The 16,879-nt window shown below is 43.3% G+C and overlaps 1 protein-coding gene across 5 annotated transcripts in view; it reads left to right on the top strand.

The window, feature by feature from the left end:
- GXYLT2 (glucoside xylosyltransferase 2) overlaps positions 1-16,879 on the top strand; it is a 92,944-nt gene that overhangs the window by 4,542 nt on the left and 71,523 nt on the right. For all 5 annotated transcript variants that reach the window (XM_034956894.3, XM_034956896.3, XM_034956895.3 and 2 more), the window contains exon 2: positions 15,979-16,171. In XM_034956894.3, coding sequence (XP_034812785.1) covers positions 15,979-16,171 — 193 coding nt within the window. The remainder of the gene's footprint in view (positions 1-15,978; positions 16,172-16,879) is intronic.

Below are 16,879 nucleotides of genomic sequence, written 5' to 3' on the forward strand. Positions count from 1 at the left end.
TTAAGATACCTCTAAGCCCTGTAGTTTTCCTCTGCCATTTTATTCCATAGTCATTCAGCAAACGTGATTGCACATTTACTCTGCCAGGCACTCCTGGTACAATGGTGAATGGAGTTGCTGCCCTCCCAGAATTTGGGGATGAGGGAAAGGAGACAATACAGAAACACATTACACTTGGCAGCCTCCCCAGCTGCTCCAATGAAAGGAAGCGTGTGTCTCATCAAGAGGCACCATTTCCTGCAGTTCCCTTTAGTGTCTGAGATAAGTCTTCTCAGAGTGTTCAAACCGGAACAAAGGTCTCGCTAAAAAGAGATGGTGTTCTGTAGCAAAATGCTTCATCTATGGCCATCCTATAATTAGCTAATAGCCCCAGAGCACATTAAAGGTGTCTGGATCTTGAGTACCATCTATGATATTATGTAGTGTGAGTCTTGATTCTATCCACAATTCATTTTTATTGATTGGTCCATGAATCCCCTCGATCACCCTCCACACCTACTCAGTCAGTAAGCCCTATTGGTTCTGTCTCAAAAATATGTCCCCAGTTCCACCATTTCCACTCCATAGTTACTTACTGAGCTCCTAACCACCATCATTCCCTAGCTGGACACCTGCAGGTGCCTACTCTCTGGTTTGTGTGGGTCCACTCTAGCGCCCTCTACAGTCCATTTTCCTTACGGCCGCTTAAATAATCTGATAGGTGGACCAGATGGGGTCCACCTATTTGCTGGTTAAAGCCCTCCAGTGACTGACTTCCTATCACACTAAGAATAACTTTTAAGTTTCCCAGTGTGGCCTTTGAGCCCTTGCCTGATCTCAACTCCATTTAGTTTTCTGGCCTCCTCTCCTACCACTCCCCATTCACTTGCTCTGCTTCAGCCACACTGGGCTTCAAATACACCAAGCCCATTCCTGCTTCAGCAGCATGCATCTCTCTGTGCTGGAATGTTTGTGCACATCCTAACACGGCTAACTCCTCCATTTTTTTCAGGACTATGCTCAAATGTTTTCTCCTGAGAGGGGTCCTGCTAGCCGCTCGAGTACTCCTCTCCATCACTCTCTTCTTCCTTACCCTGTGTAGTCTTTTGTTTTTCACAGCACTCATTGTGTGAATATTGTATGTTATTTGCTCCTGCCCCCTCATGTACACTTAACAGTGATCTCCTTAAATCACTGTTTCACTAACTCCTAAAACAGAGATAGATGATCTCATAGCAGATATTCAATAAATACTTGTTGAACGAACTAATGAATGGGTGCAGGACCTGCCTGTGCCAGCCGTGTTCCAAGATTTACTTATAGTATTAAGTTCCTTATTATCTAATAATATTCAAAATAGTCCCATACCCTTTCGAAGAATAGTGAGGGTCTTTAATAGTAACACCATTAAAAGTGAGGGATGTTTTTCCTTTTAAATAGGTTTTATTTTTTATTACTTTTATTTTTTGGGTTTTTTTTTTTTTGAGATAGTGTCTCACTGTGTCACCCCAAGGGAGTGTCTAAGCCCACCATCATGATCCATGCCTTTCATAGTGTGAGCTTCTTGTATCCAGTACTAAGCCTGTCAATACATTCATTTCTCTGCCAACAGCTATTGGTCCACAGGTATGTCAAATGACCCAAACTGGCCCAATCAGCCAGAAGGAAAGAACTTATTTTACATTATTAAACAAAAGACTCCATCTTCTAGATACAACCAAGGAAATAAATAGCCCCAGCTGCCACCATGTTCATAAGGGAATCGCCTTTAGGATGAAGCCATCTGTTTGGGCAGTAGAAAAAGAAAATACAGGTCCTTGAGGACACCACTGAGTCCCAGAATCAAGGCATCCTGAGGTCTAACGTTTCTTGGGCCCTGTGTTGGAGTTGAGGGTTCTGTTACTGCATCCAAAAGCATCTTAGCTGAACTAGATGGTTCTTTTAAATCAAAATCTTGGGACTATTGATGGAGAGAAAGGGGAATAGTTGGGTGGGGGCACCCAGGAAGTGAGCATCCACCACACACTAGAGCAGCCGTTATGTGCACTTGACTTTATCAAAACCTGCGGGTCACTTACCAGAGGTAGGTTCCTGAGCAAAATCAGACTTTTCTTAAGGATTTTTAAAAATTGGGATCAGAGACTATATGGTAAATGTACCTGATAGCAATAGCTTGAGCATACCCTTGGAATGACCCTGCATGCCAGCCGCACCTGAATGTGTGTTCCAACCTAGGGAATCCTGGAGTGGCCAACCCAGAGAGTCAGTCTTACGTTCAATGAGGAACATCTGAGCCCTCGTCCTGCCCCGTGGAACACGGGCTATACAGGGGATTAAGGCCTTGAGTTTTGGGTTGCATGAAGATTGCCAGGTGGAGGTTGTTGAGGGGAGGGTGGCAAGTGAAAACGCTATAATATGTAAACTGCACACCTTTTGCAAACAATTGTGGTTCTTCTGCCCAGCCCTTCCCCACTGGGCTGTGCAGTCATCTTGTCCAACCCACTGCCACTGGACTGTATGTAAGGCGGTCCTCCTGCCCAGCCCATTGCCACTGGACTCTCTCCTCTGTATGGAAGCCCCCAGTAAAACCCCAGGTCTCGTTTGCTGGCTCTGGGTCTTTTCTTCAGCCTCTTGAACCTGGTGCTTTCCCCATTGAGGTTAATAGGGGTTTGGCACAACAGAGAGCTAAGGGAACAGCGTAAGGGCAAACTGTTTCTAGTGGCTGAAGCTTTACATTATGCAACTCAGGGATTGCAACTGTATTTCTGCCAGTGGAGAAGGCTGTTCTGCAATAGGAGCTCATGAAAACCAAGATGATATGGAGAGATGAGAAGTGACGCAGAGCAACCCAGATGGGGTAGGGCGGAGTGGGGTCAGCTGGGCTGGTGGCGGGGTGGGGGGGCAGCTCCCAACACTGTTCCCAAGGCCAGCTTCTTGCCTTTCACTGGCTGTGCTGTCTCAACCTTTTCTAGATTCTGTGATGTAATGAGTTCCCCTTTTTTTCTTAATCTAGTTTGACTTGCATTTGTTACTTGCTACCAGAGAGTCCTGACTAATTTGAATATGTAGCACCTGCTTTTAACACCTTTACTAAATTCAGTAAATATTGGCCATATTGACACGGTTCCTTTTAAAACTCACAGGTGAGAGTCTTTGGAAGAGAATTTGAGAACAGATTTGTTTTCCTTAGGAATACTTCATTTATAATTCACTGTAAAGAAAAAAAAGACAAAATTTTATGTTGTATGGATTTTAGCACAATTTTACAAATAATAAAAAGAAAAGAGACTTCTGTTGAAGATAGAATTCATTTATTCATTTTATGTTTCCCTTAAATATTCCCCAGCATTTATTTCAGATTATGAAGTTCCGAAAACTCCTCTTGGAAAAAGAAGTTTTTTGACATGATACCTTTATTGGGAGTTGCTGATTTTGTGCCAGAAAAGAGTAACCTTGATATATTTCAAGTGACTTTTAGATGATCCCCTATCTCTTTTAGCAACATGAGAGACTGTAATCTCATATGGTACAATTTATAATCCAAGCTTTACATAAGACAACAGAGAATACATAATCCAAAATATGGCTCTCTTTTGTGAGTGAGAAAACTGAGATCCGAGAGGTGAAATAATAATGTACATAAAGCACCTAGCACAGTAGGTTAGCTCATGGGAGTCACCAAATGATTTGCTGTTCTGGGTACTATTATTATCCATCATTGCATTGTTACTTAGGAATTGAGCCATAACTAGACCCAGCTAAGTACCCGCATGACTTTGAACAAGTCAGTCCTCAGCAAATTGTGGCTTTCTCAGAAATAAGCTCAGTGACAAAATGAGACAATGCAGGTAAAGTGCTGACACCGAACGTGCCACACCAGAAACTCCCAGCAAGTGTTAGCAAGGGCTAAGCTACAGATTCAAGGCTGGGCCTGGTGGCTCATGCCTGTAATCCCAGCACTTTGGGAGGCTGAGGCAGGAGGATTGGTTGAGCCCAGGAGTTAGAGACCAACCTAGGCAATATAGTGAGACATCCATCTCTATTTCAGTTTTATATTTTTTTAAAAAGATGCAGATTCAAGCAGCCTTTTCTTGTGGGGGTAGGTATGACTTGAGGAAACTGAGACTCAGCTTCTATATATAATAAAGGATACACCAATCTCAGTCTCCTGGTACTCATTAAAAGCTGAAGGAGTGTGGCCAGGCGCGGTGGCTCAAGACTGTAATCCCAGCACTTTGGGAGGCTGAGGCGGGCAGATCGCTTGAGATCAGGAGTTCGAGACCATCCTGGCCAATATGGTGAAACCTGGTCTCTACCAAAAATACAAAAATTAGCCGGGCATGGTGGCAGGTGCCTGTAATCCCAGCTACTCTGGAGGCTGAGGCAAGAGATATTGCTTGAACCCGGGAGGCGGAGGTTGCAGTGAGCCGAGATAGCGCCACTGCACTCCAGCCTGAGTGACAGAGTGAGACCTTGTCTCACATTAAAAAAAAAAAAAAAATGTTTACTAGCAGTTCAAATCCGGTTTGTAGTAAGGTAGAATGTTGATACATAAAATAACATGCTTTTTGCTGCCCTGCCTAGCCTGGTTTTGGCATGGATATAACATATTTAGAGAAAAATGAAGGCTTTTGATGAATGTCATGTTAATACTTAGTAATAATGATGATGATAACTAATATTGAATGATGACTTACAATATGCCACGTACCTTATTAAGCACTTCACTGCATTATTTCATTTAATCTTCATAATAACCTAGGAGGTAGGAACTCATATTGGATAGGGCAGAACTCTTTCAGTTGCACGTGATAGAATACCAGCTCATCTGTTTGTATCACTTAGTCATAAAAGGGGTTTTAACTGGCTCATAAAACTGGAAAGTGCAAAGAGATAAAGCTTCAGTCGCAAGTGAAGCCAGGATTTCTAACAATCTTGCCTCCTTTTAGCTCTGCTTCCTTCTGTGTGGGTGACACTCTCAGGTAAATTTTCTCTATGTAACGATTCCCAATAGGTCTGGGCGTGCAACCTCCTCTTCTGGTAGCCCCTAAGGGAAAAATCCCATCCAGCAAAAGTCCCAGGGCTGCCTCTGTTGACCTCACTTGAATAACATGTGTTTCCAATCACCGATGGCTACACGTGAAATGTGCTTACAGCTGGTGGGGTGAGGGGCAGCTCATTCATCCCCTCCAAGCCTCATGGACTGAGAACAGAAAAAGAGTGGTGTCCCCAAAATAAAATTAAGATGCTTTTACCAGAAAGTCCTAAAAATGGATGCCAGTAAGAAACCCCAAAACCCAAAGCAGATGTCCATTATCATTGGTATGCCCATTTTACAGATGAGGAAACTGAGGGCTAAAGGTGGTTAAAGCACTTGCCCAAGATAGGACAGTCAAGTGGCAGGCCTAGAATTTGAAGCCAGGTCCATGTGCTTTTACAGCAAAATTGCTAACCACCATGCTGTAGCTGAGAACAAATCTCACAATTTGAACCATTTGATAGCTTTCTAGAACCTCTCTAGTTTTTTGTTAGAACCTCTCTAGTTTTTTGTAATTGTTCAGATTTGTAAGGAAAAAAGCAAGGTATGAAAATTATCCTACTTTAAGTTTAAAAGTTTTTATATATTTACATATTTATATACACACACCCACATATATTGGGTATAACTCTGGAAGACAGTATACCAAAATTTTAACAGTAGTTATGAAATTGGAATTGAGTGCCCCTCATTTTTGCTAGTGGTATTTAAAATTTTTTCTATGATATGCACTACTTGTATATGCATTAAGCAATTTAAAGTATATAAATTACCATAAAAATTAAAAATCCCTTGATGGCCTGAGGCTTAGGAAGCTGGAAATTAGTTGGGGAGACCATTTTTCTTTGTTTCCCCCCCCCCCCCCGCTAAGCTTTAAAGTCCTTCATGTTCTTTTTCAGGAAATGAGACAGAAATGCACCTTTGTGAAATATGTAATCCTCATCTAATTCTTCTCCCTCGTATGTCAACAGCCATTTATTTCAAACTAGCGCCGCAGATTCATATTTTAAAATCTCAATAACATGTTAATTTGGAAAGAAGAAGGAGATGGAGAAATAGAGTCTCCTATATGTCAGGAACAATCATAAGGGAAAAAATGAAATGAGAATAGTCCAGGTGCCTTCATAGAATTCTGGAGGGGGAATAAATCAACACAAATGTGAATAACCTCTGCGAATGGCAGATGGGGTGGGTTAGGAAGGTAGAGTTGGCAAAGGTCTGCTGTGGAGATCGTTCCCTGCACCCGAGCACCCGGGGAGGCGTGGGAGACTGAAATCCAGTCCATGCCAGGAGCCTTGCGTAGGGGCTTCATCTGCTCAGAGAGGGCTCTTTTTCTTTTCTTTTCTTTTTTTTTTCAGATGGAGTTTCATTCTTGTTGCCCACGCTGGAGTGTAATGGTGCGATCTCAGCTCACTGCAACCTCCGCCTTCCGGGTTCAAGTGATTCTCCTGCCTAAGCCTCCTGAGGAGCTAGGACTACAGGCATGCGCCACCACGCCCGGCTAATTTTGTATTTTTAGTAGAGACAGGGTTTCACCATGTTGGTCAGGCTGGTCTTGAACTCCCGACCTCAGGTGATCCGCCTGCCTTGGCCTCCCAAAGTGCTGGGATTACAGACGTGAGCCACCGCGCCCGGCCAGAGAGGGCTCTTTTCCTAACTTACTTGTATGTGGTTCCAAATACAACATAAAGATTAAAGGCATGGCCTCTTAAGTCCCCCTCTCTGGGTTTGAATCCTTGCTGTGACACTTACTAGTTTTAAAGCTTATGTATGTGCACAGTGATGTCTAAAAGCAAACACACACACGTATACACATAGCTGTAATTACCAACTTTAGGCTCTGAACACCTCCCATGTGTTAGACCTAGACTTTGTTTAAGAATACAGCCTCATTTCAGATATCATGAGCCAAGCTAAATATGTACTATTAATAACTAAATGCATTTATCAAATAATGTCATGAAGCCCCTCATGGAGTTTTTTGGCACTCTCTTGGCATTATTCATGTAACACCGTGACTTCAAGGCAAATGCCAGCTCTTCTATCTTGAAAGATTTATGATATTTGATTTAACTCGAAACCATGGGTCATTAAAAGTGATTTAACTGTTAGCAAAGTCCTTAGTGTCATGGGTGGGTTCTGAGCGAAGAGTCTAATCATGACGTCAAGGGAGAAAATTTTTGTCGGGATTCATGCTTTCCAAAGCCTGTGGTTTGCAGGGAACTTTAGTAGTAACTCTCAACTGCCAACACTTGACATGGCTCTAATTATCCATCGCCAGACTCTTCTTCTAGGGGCCTTATCAAGGTGTTGTTTCTGCTTCCTGAACTGCCACTCTCTCCTCATTTGCAGACTTTCTCCATGTTAAAATAGCAAAAACAGTTCCATCTTGCAAAATACTCCACTAGGGAGGGGGACATCACTAATCTATTCTTCCCATAAGGTGAGCATATTCAGCTTCTTAAAATTCATCTTCTACCATTTTCCCCCCACGTATTTCTGTTTCCTTCTGTAAGTAAAACTAGTTGCCAACAGCATGGGTTAGGGCTGTATTTGAAAGAAGTGCGATTTTCCATCCAACTTACCCTGCTAGTCTGTATGGCAGCCTCAGGTTCACCTGAGTTAATTTAGCTTGACAGTTCAGGAGAAGCACTGATAAGAGAAATAGCAGGAGATGGCAGAAAAGAGGGTCTGAGTAGAACCAATTACTCGCTTTAATAATTCAGTGTGTTTTGCAGTAATAGGCTACAAAGTAAATAGCACTACACATAAATGCCGTATTTCATTATTTATACACTCCAGAAATTGAAGTTTAATTAAGTCGCACGCTTGAGACTTTTAAGCAATTAAGGAGACGCTTGTCTCAGGCACCCTGGAGAGGAAGCATGGAAGTTGCTTCTCCCTCCTAGGCTTCTGTGTTATTCTGAATATCATTTTTCATTTGAGCATGGGGAACACTTGAGCCAGGACAACTAGGGCAACGTTTTACAAACTTCATTCATTCCCACATGGCATCACAATTTTATTTTATTTTTTTGAGACGGAGTTTCACTCTTGTTGCCCAGGCTGAAATGCAAATGGTACAATCTCGGCTCACTGTAACCTCCACCTCCCCAGTTCAAGCGATTCTCCTGCCTCAGCCTTCCAAGTAGCTGGGATTACAAGCACCCGCAACCATACCCAGCTACTTCTTTTTGTGTTTTTAGTAGAGACCAGGTTTCACCATGTTGGCCAGTCTGGTCTCAAACTCCTGACCTCAGGTGATCCACCCGCCTCGGCCTCCCAAAGTGCTGGGAATACAGGCATGAGTCACCACACCCAGCCCACAATTCTTATAATATTGCTATACTACCATTACCTGCTTTAAAAATTTTTACGACATCTATCCATGTTATAAATGTTAAGTGCATTGATGTATTTATTTATTTAATAACAACTTTATTGCAGTTTAACTCAAGTACATTTTAAAAGTATACAATTCGGGCCAGGTACGGTGGCTCACGCCTGTAATCCCAGCACTTTGGAAGGCCAAGGTGGGTGGATCATGAGGTCAGGAGTTCAAGACCAGCCTGGCCAACATGGTGAAACCCCGTCTCTACTAAAAATACAAAAAATTGGCTGGGTATGGTGGCTCACCCCTGTAATCCCAGCACTTTGGGAGGCTGAGGTGGGCAGATCACCTGAGGTCAGGAGTTCAAGACCAGCCTGATCAATATGATGAAACCCCGTCTCTATTAAAAATACAAAAATTAGCTAGGCGTGGTGGCAGGTGCCTGTAGTCCCAGCTATTCAGGAGGCTGAGACAGGAGAATTGCTTGAACCTGGAAGGCGGAGGTTGCAGTGAGGTGAGATCATGCCACTGTACTCCAGCCTGGGGGACAGATCTAGACTCCGTCTCAAAAAAAAAAAAAAAATTAGCTGGGCATTGTGGCACATGCCTGTAATCTCAGCTAGCCAGGAGGCTGAGGCAGGAGAATTGCTTGAACTGGGACCCGAGAAGCAGAGGTTGCAGTAAGCCAAGATCGCACCACCGCACTGCAGCCTGGGCTACAGAGCAAGACTCTGCATCAAAAAAAAAAAAAAAAAAAGTATACTATTCCGTCGTTTTTAGTTTATTCAAATAATTATTCCATCATCACCATAGAATTTCAGAACATTTTCGCTTTTTTTTTTTTTTTTTGAGACAGAGTCTCACTCTGTCGCCCAGGCTGGAGTGCAGTGACATGATCTCAGCTCACTGCAAGCTCCGCCTCCTGGGTTCAAGCGATTCTCCTGCCTCAGCCACACGAGTAGCTGGGATTACAGGCATGCACCACCACACCTAGCTAATTTGTATATTTTTAGTAGAGATGGGGTTTCTCCATGTTGGTCAGGCTGGTCTCAAACTACTGACCTCAAGTGATCCGCCCGCCTCAGCCTCCCAAAGTGCTGGGATTACAGGGGTGAGCCACCGCACCTGGCCTCATTAATCTACTTCCTGTCTCTGTGGCTTTGCCTATTTTGGACTTTTCGTATATGTGGAATCATAAAATATGTGGCTTTTTACATTGTCATTATGTTCACAGGTTTACTGTTTGCAAGGTTCATTTATGTTGTAGCATGCATCGTTATCATACTTGATTCCTTTTTATTGCCAAATACTATTCCATTGTATGGATATACCATATTTGATGTATCAGTTTACCAGTTGATGGACATTTAAGTTGGACTTTTTGGCTATTGGGAATAATGCTGCTATTTGAACATTTGTGTACAACCTTTTATGTGGACACATGTTTTCAATTCCTGTAGGTATATAACTAGAAAAGGAACTTCTGGGTCATATGGTACCTTCTATATTTAACATTCTCAGGAACTACCAAACTGTTTTCCAAAGTGGCTGTACCAGTTTCTAATCCCACCAGCAATGTTTTAGGATCCTAGTTTCTCCACATCCTAAGTACATTTATTTTTAAAAGAAACTTTATATCAGAAAGCCAGAAATTGTCAGTGATAACATAAATAGAAGACAATTGTCAAATCAAACACTAAGAACACTAGATGTTGTCATTTTTAGCTTGGTATTCTTTCCTGCTGAAGGTTCCAGCGTCTTTTCAATTGAAAGGGAGGATTAGATAATATCAGAAAAGTGTTCAAGACATGTAAGCAGCAAGCTGAGCCGAGTGCAGTGGCTCATGCCTGTAATCCCAATACTTTGATAGGCCAAGGTGGGAGGATCATTTGAGCCCAGGAGTTCAGTCTGGGCAATGTAGCGAGATCCCATCTCTACCAAAATAAATAAATAAATAAATAAGAAAGGCCAGGCGCAGTGGCTCATGCCTGTACTTCCAGGCGTGGTGGTTCATGCCTGTAATCCCAGCACTTTGGGAGGCCAAGGCAGGAGGATCACGAGGTCAGGAGTTCGAGACCAGCCTGGCCAAGATGATGAAACCCCATCTCTACTAAAAATACAAAAATTAGCTGGGTGTGGTGGTGGGCACCTGTAATCCCAGCTACTCGAGAGGCTGAGGCAGGAGAATCATTTGAACCTGGGAGATAGAGTTGCAGTGAGCTGGGATCACACCATTGCACTCCAGCCTTTGCCACAGGGCGAGACTCCGTCTCAAAAAACAAAACAAAACAAAAAAGAATAGGAAAATATTAAAATTCTTAAAAAGCATCAAGCTGAGACTTTATTGTTGTTGGTGTTGTTGAAAAAGCACTGAAAATGGAATAGCTTTCTCACTGTGTGACTCAGTGTTATTTGCTGCATTGGAGTCTCAATGTTTACTAGCACCTATGCATCACCTCATTGGAATACATGGAATTAGGAGGCAGTAGGTCTTACACAAGACCATTTCCGCTTACATAGTACAAGTAATCCAGAGATGGCTAGGGTAGTGTTTGTTACGCTTTTTGTTTTCTTCTCATAGTCTGATGCTTTCCTTTAGAACTTGGGTAAATTTGAGAAACTATCAAAATTGCTACTTTCTTGAAAGGATCATAGATATTAACCCAGTAATTCCATTTCTGGGAATGTAAATCTTAAGGAAAGGAGGAGAGGTGAGATTTGAGCTCAGATCCCTGGTTCCTGACCATAGCTGAACTATGGGTGGTGTGTAGTACAAGTGTGTTAATATGCAGACTCCAGGGCCTCACCCAAGACCCATGGAATCAGAATCTCTGTGAGTTGGGAGTCTGCAGAATAACAAACACTGCAGATGATTATGATGCATGGCCAGGTAGGGAATCCCCTGCCCTACATGGTGTTTGGCATCTCTTCCAGCCACAAAACTGGAAGAATGGTCAGGATTTGGGTAAGGGTCATAGCAGTGAGCAACAAGGAGGGAATGGGTTCAGTGGGCATTTCAAAGGATAAATCAGGTGAATATGAGCGAGGCAGGAAGAGTCAAAGTTGATTGGGAACATCTTTTTAGGACCTTTGTTACGACTCTTATTTTGATTGCTAAGTTGTAAGTTTGTTTCAAATTGGTTTAAGCAAAAGGGAGTTTATTGGCTTAATAACTAAACTACCTAAGATTAGGGTCAGATGCACCTAGATCCAGGTGGTATCACCAGAGATCTGCCCTGCCACCATCTGACTCTGCTTTTCCACTGTGATAAGCTGACTCCTGTTCAGGCTGTACCAGCATGGTTACCAGGATCGTTGCCATCAGCCCCTGCCTTAGCAACAGGTCCTTAAAATTCCTGGACAGCAAATGTTCACTCCAGTCCCCTTTTATAAAGTAAAAATAAGAACGTTATTAACCATCAGTCACAGCAGTGCTAGAATTCCCTCTCACCCATTGCCTGCCCAATCCTAGTCATTCAAGGGGTTAAGAAGTCCTAGGTCCCTAGACTGCACTCCTCCTCTGGATCCTCACAATCTTGAGTGACATTTGAGAGTGCCATCAGTAGGAGCTGGTGGAAGGCACACCGTGCCAGTGCCCTTAAACTTTATTATGCATTGTGACTGCACAGCACTAACACTGATTACCTAAAGCCTGAGATTTTTCATGTAATGTGAGAAGTAATAGGGTGAGGCCAGCAAAGGTCTCATTAAATTCCAACCACTGATACTTGAACTGGCACCAGGAGAGGTTTTATTTTTCTTTAGTATCTGTCACCAGACACTGTGAATGATTGTTGTCCCTAGCCCCTGCTTTTTGTACTGTGCAGACCCAAATCACTGAAGCCTGCAAAGAAGAGAAGAGGTGGCCTGCTGTCTTGCAGAACAGTGCATGCTTTTTTTTTTATTAAAAAAAAAAAAGTCAAATAGTTTGGGGCCACAAAAAATATAGATAATAACAAAATGAAGTGCCCACCACTTGGCTTAAGGAATAAGATTTTAATCAGAAATAACCACTATCCGGCCAGGCATGGTGGCTCACCCCTGTAATCCCAGCAATTTGGGAGGCCAAGGTGGGCGGATCACTTGAGGCGAGGCATTCGAGACCAGCCTGGCAAAACCCCATCTCTACTAAAGATACAAAAAAAAAAAAAAAAAAACCAGGTGTGATGGCCTTCGGTTTGTAGTCCCAGCTACTTGGGAGGCTGAGGCATGAGAATTGCTTGAGCCTGGGAAATGGAGGTTGCAGTGAGCTGAGGTTGCAGTGAGCTGAAATTGCACCACTGCACTCCAGCCTGGGCAACAGAGTGAGATTCTGTCTCAAAAAAAAAAAAAAAAAAAAAAAAAGAAGGAAAGAAAAGAAAAGAAAAAGAAAATAACCACTATCCTGCATTTGTTTTGTTTGAGACAGAGTCTCACTCTCACCCAGGCTGGAGTGCAGTGGCACGATCTCAGCTCATTGCAACCTCAGTCTCCCAGGTTCAAGCAATTCTCCTGCCTCAGCCTCCCAAGTAGCTGGGATTACAGGCACACGCCACCACAACCAGCTAATTTTTGTATTTTTAGTAGAGACAAGGTTTCATCATGATGGCCAGGCTGGTCTCGAACTCCTGACCTCAAGTGGTCTGCCCGCCTCGAACTCCTGCTGGGATTATAGGCATGAGCCACCGCACTGGCCTGTTGTTTTTCATTCTCTTTGGCCTTACGTTGGTACATGCCAGTCTGGTTTATTTTTTTTCACTGCTATATGGTATTCACTTTAAAAACATAGCAAATATATTCACTTTTCTCCTTTGCATAGTCACTGAAGTTTATTTCCTATTTTTCATTTTCAATAAACAGAGCTGCTGTGAATATTCTTGCATAGGTCTTGTGCAAATATGCAAGAGTTTCTTCAGGTTATATATGCAGGAGTTGGACTGCGGGGGTGGAGGGTGTACATCCATCTTCACCTGTGCTATATGTTGCCAAATGGCTCTCCAAAGTGTTCAGTCCAACTTACACTGCCCCCACCAGCGCCTGAGCTGTTCCCTGCCCCATATCCACATGAAAGCTCAATATGGTGCAGCTTCTATTTTACTTTGTAATTTTTGCCAATCTGAAAATAAAAATAAATCTCTTTATTATTTGGATTTGTACTTCCCTGATTACTAAGATTAAAACCTGTTATCCTTGGCAGAAGCCCAATATATAAAGCTAAACTAGATGGAGTCATTCTGTTTGGGGGCAGGTGAGGGTATTCATATTTAAGATATCTAAGTGATTGCCTTTATGGTGTTAGTCCATTTGAATCGTATGCATATCCCTAAATATTGGGCATAATTTTTCGTAGTGTATTTCAGCTAGTGTCTTGACTGATTTTTAGAAATTGACTGTCATTTTAGCATTATCTTTAACATCTCCACATCCCTTTACATGTGACTGGGGAGTTGACTTAAATAGCAAACATGAAAACCCAACCGTGAAGCCAAGGAAGAGACCAGGCCTGTGAGTCTTGCAGGCAGGGGTCCTCACATTCTTCAGGAAGATCCCTGATTTAGTGCCTTTGTTCTGCTGTCCCCTCTGCGTGGCATGCTCCTCCCCCCAGACGTGCACATGGCTCGCTACCTCCCCTCCTGCAGGTCATTTGCAGAGCTCACCTTAGTGAGGCCTTTTCCAACTTGACACTGTCGGGAATATACTGCCCCAGCCCGCCAGCCACTCCTGGTACCCCCATCCTGCTCCACTATGTATTACCTTCATAGTACTTATTACTGTCTAGCTTTCTATATAAATTATTTAGTTACCATCCACTTTGACTCTTACTTATTTTTGTGTTTCCCTTATTCCCTGCAGAACGTAACTTCTTCCAGCGCAGGCGTCTTTGTTTTGTTCACTGTCTTCCTAGAATAATGCCTACACATAACAGTACTTAGTAAAAATTTGTTGATTAATAAATGGTCTGAAGTTAGCAAGGAAAAGAGGGCAAAGAAGAGCATTTCTGAAATAAAGAGAGACAGGCAATGTATGTGCCAAGACCTGGAGCCAACACAGTGTGATCACCTGCACTGGAAGTGAAACAGAATATGACTATGATTATGAATGGCCGTCTCTCCAGGTTGGAGTGCTGTGGGCAGTTGTGAGAGATATAAGTAGGAGCCATAGTCAGCAGCTTGGACTTGATCTTGGGGGCAGCGGGGAGCCCTTGCATGATTTTAATCAAGAGAATAACACAATCCTATTTGCATTTTAGAGAAACATCACCCTGGCACCAACCAGGAGAAAGCATAGGCTGGGGGTTAAAGATAAGATTGGAGACAGGTGGACCACCCAGAGGGCTGTCTCAGTGATCCAAGGGAAGGCAGATGATGGCCTCACCAGATAATGGCAGGGAGAATGGAGAGAAGTGGACAATTTCCAGAGATACTTGGGATGTCTCTACTGTCTTTTCCTGTGATCCCCGAAGTAAATGGAATCCAAGTAACTCTCCGCATCTGGTCTTAGCTGAGCCATGAGGCTGTGCTTCTACTAAGCATGCTCATAAGTAATCAAATTGGGAGCCTTTCCAAAATGCTCCACCCACATCTTCAACTTTCCTCCTGGTGAAAGAAATCTGGAGCAAGACTGCCATTATTCAACCATGCAGTGAATAATGGAGCAGCAAGCTGATTGAACTCGAAGTTTTTGGAAGGAAGGTAGCATTTGACATCCAAGTTCCCCTGGTCTCCAAATCTTTTGTGCAAGTAAATTAGTTTCATTTGTCTCAGGGCACCTTTTCCAGGCCAACTTCTTCCAACTTGACTGCAAATGTTTCTCAGTGGTGTGTTTGAGGCTTGGCTGCATCCCTTCGTCTGGAACAAATCTTTTATTACTAGGAAATAGCTGGATGATGATTCTGGACCCTTGGACCCTATCCCTCTGTCAGCTGTTGACTCAGTATTTGATACCTTGATCATTTTCAGATTAACCTACCCCCTCTCCTGCCTGTTTCTCATTAATGTGAATTTCATACTGGAAGATGAATTTCATACCCACCACCTCACCAGTATTGGCGAGACGGTCAGGATTAACACCTGTTTCTTCAAGACTCTCCTGAGATGTAGTCAGGGCACATATGTTGTTTTCTTTGCTCACCTCCCAGACTTGCATGACTTGCTTTGGTCCAGTGGTCATGCATTCCACCCCAACCTAAAAACATCCAGATGATGGGAATATCATGTTGCTCGTTTCACATGGGAAAGCCACAACCCACACTCCTCTTGTTCAAGTTGCATTCAAATCTAATTTCCACGGCCTGTGCGAGTGGGAGCTCCACAGCCCTTGTGTCAGCTGTCGAAGTTTAGCAATACTATTTCCAAACATGGGCCAGTAGGCAGCCAGCAGGCACTAGACAGCTGAGTGCTGGCAGAAAAAGCCTCAGACACCTATAGCAGTCCAAACAGTGACTCATCCTGCTATTGCCAGGATAAATATGGGAATAAATGGTATTTTTCTCTAAGCAGGAAGAATTGTCAAAATGCTTATCACTTTATAAAATATAACAGATTGTGCCTGATCGTGTTTTGAAATGTTCTAACCATTCACTCGCCGGTTTTTTGTTGTTTTTACTTTTTTGAGTTTAGTAATAGCTTTCACTTGTTTTCCTTCTTTCTAGGAGGCCTGGAGAACCCAGGAGTTTCCAAGCTGTGCTGCCACCCGAGCTCTGGATCCACCTGGCTGTGGTGGCCTGTGGCAATCGGCTGGAGGAGACGCTGGTCATGCTCAAATCAGCTGTGCTTTTTAGCCACAGGAAGATCCAATTCCACATCTTCACTGAAGACTCTCTGAAGCCCGAGTTTGATAAGCAGGTGAATTTGCAGAAATCATGGCACAGTGTTTACTGAGTACAAACAGACTACGTTTTAGGAACTGCATATTCTGTTAACTAATGTATTTTGCTGCATGTTCAATTGTGTGACCTTGAACACTTGACTCTGAGCCTCAGTTTTTGGTAAAACAGGGATAATTATACTACCTCATAGAGACATGGTGAGGATTGAATGAGACCAGGGTCTCACTCTATTGCCCAGGCTAGAGTACAGTGGTGCAATCTCGGCTCACTGCAGCCTCAACCTTCCAGGCTCAAGTGATCCTCCCACCTTAGCCTCCCAAGTAGCTGGGACTACAGGCATGCACCACCATGTCTGGCTAATTTTTGTGTATTTTTTAATAGAGACAAAATTTTGCCGTGTTGCCCAGGTTGGCTTAAGCAGTCTACCCACCTTGGCCTCCCAAAGTGCTGGGGTTATAGGCATGTGCCACCATGCCCAGCCCCCGTTTTTTCCTTTTCTTTCTTTCTTTCTTTTTTTTTTTTTTGAGACAGAGGCTCACTCTGTTGCCCAGGCTGGAGTCCAGTGGTGCGATCTTAGCTCATTGCACCCTCTATTTCCTGGGTTCAAGCGATTCTTCTGCCTCAGCCTCCCGAGTAGCTGGGATTACAGGACTATGCCCCCATGCCTGGCTAATTTTTGTATTTTTAGTAGAGATGGGGTCTCACCATGTTGCCTAGGCTGGTC

The sequence above is a fragment of the Pan paniscus genome, chromosome 2 (genome assembly GCF_029289425.2).
Source record: "Pan paniscus chromosome 2, NHGRI_mPanPan1-v2.0_pri, whole genome shotgun sequence".
NCBI lineage: Eukaryota > Metazoa > Chordata > Mammalia > Primates > Hominidae > Pan > Pan paniscus.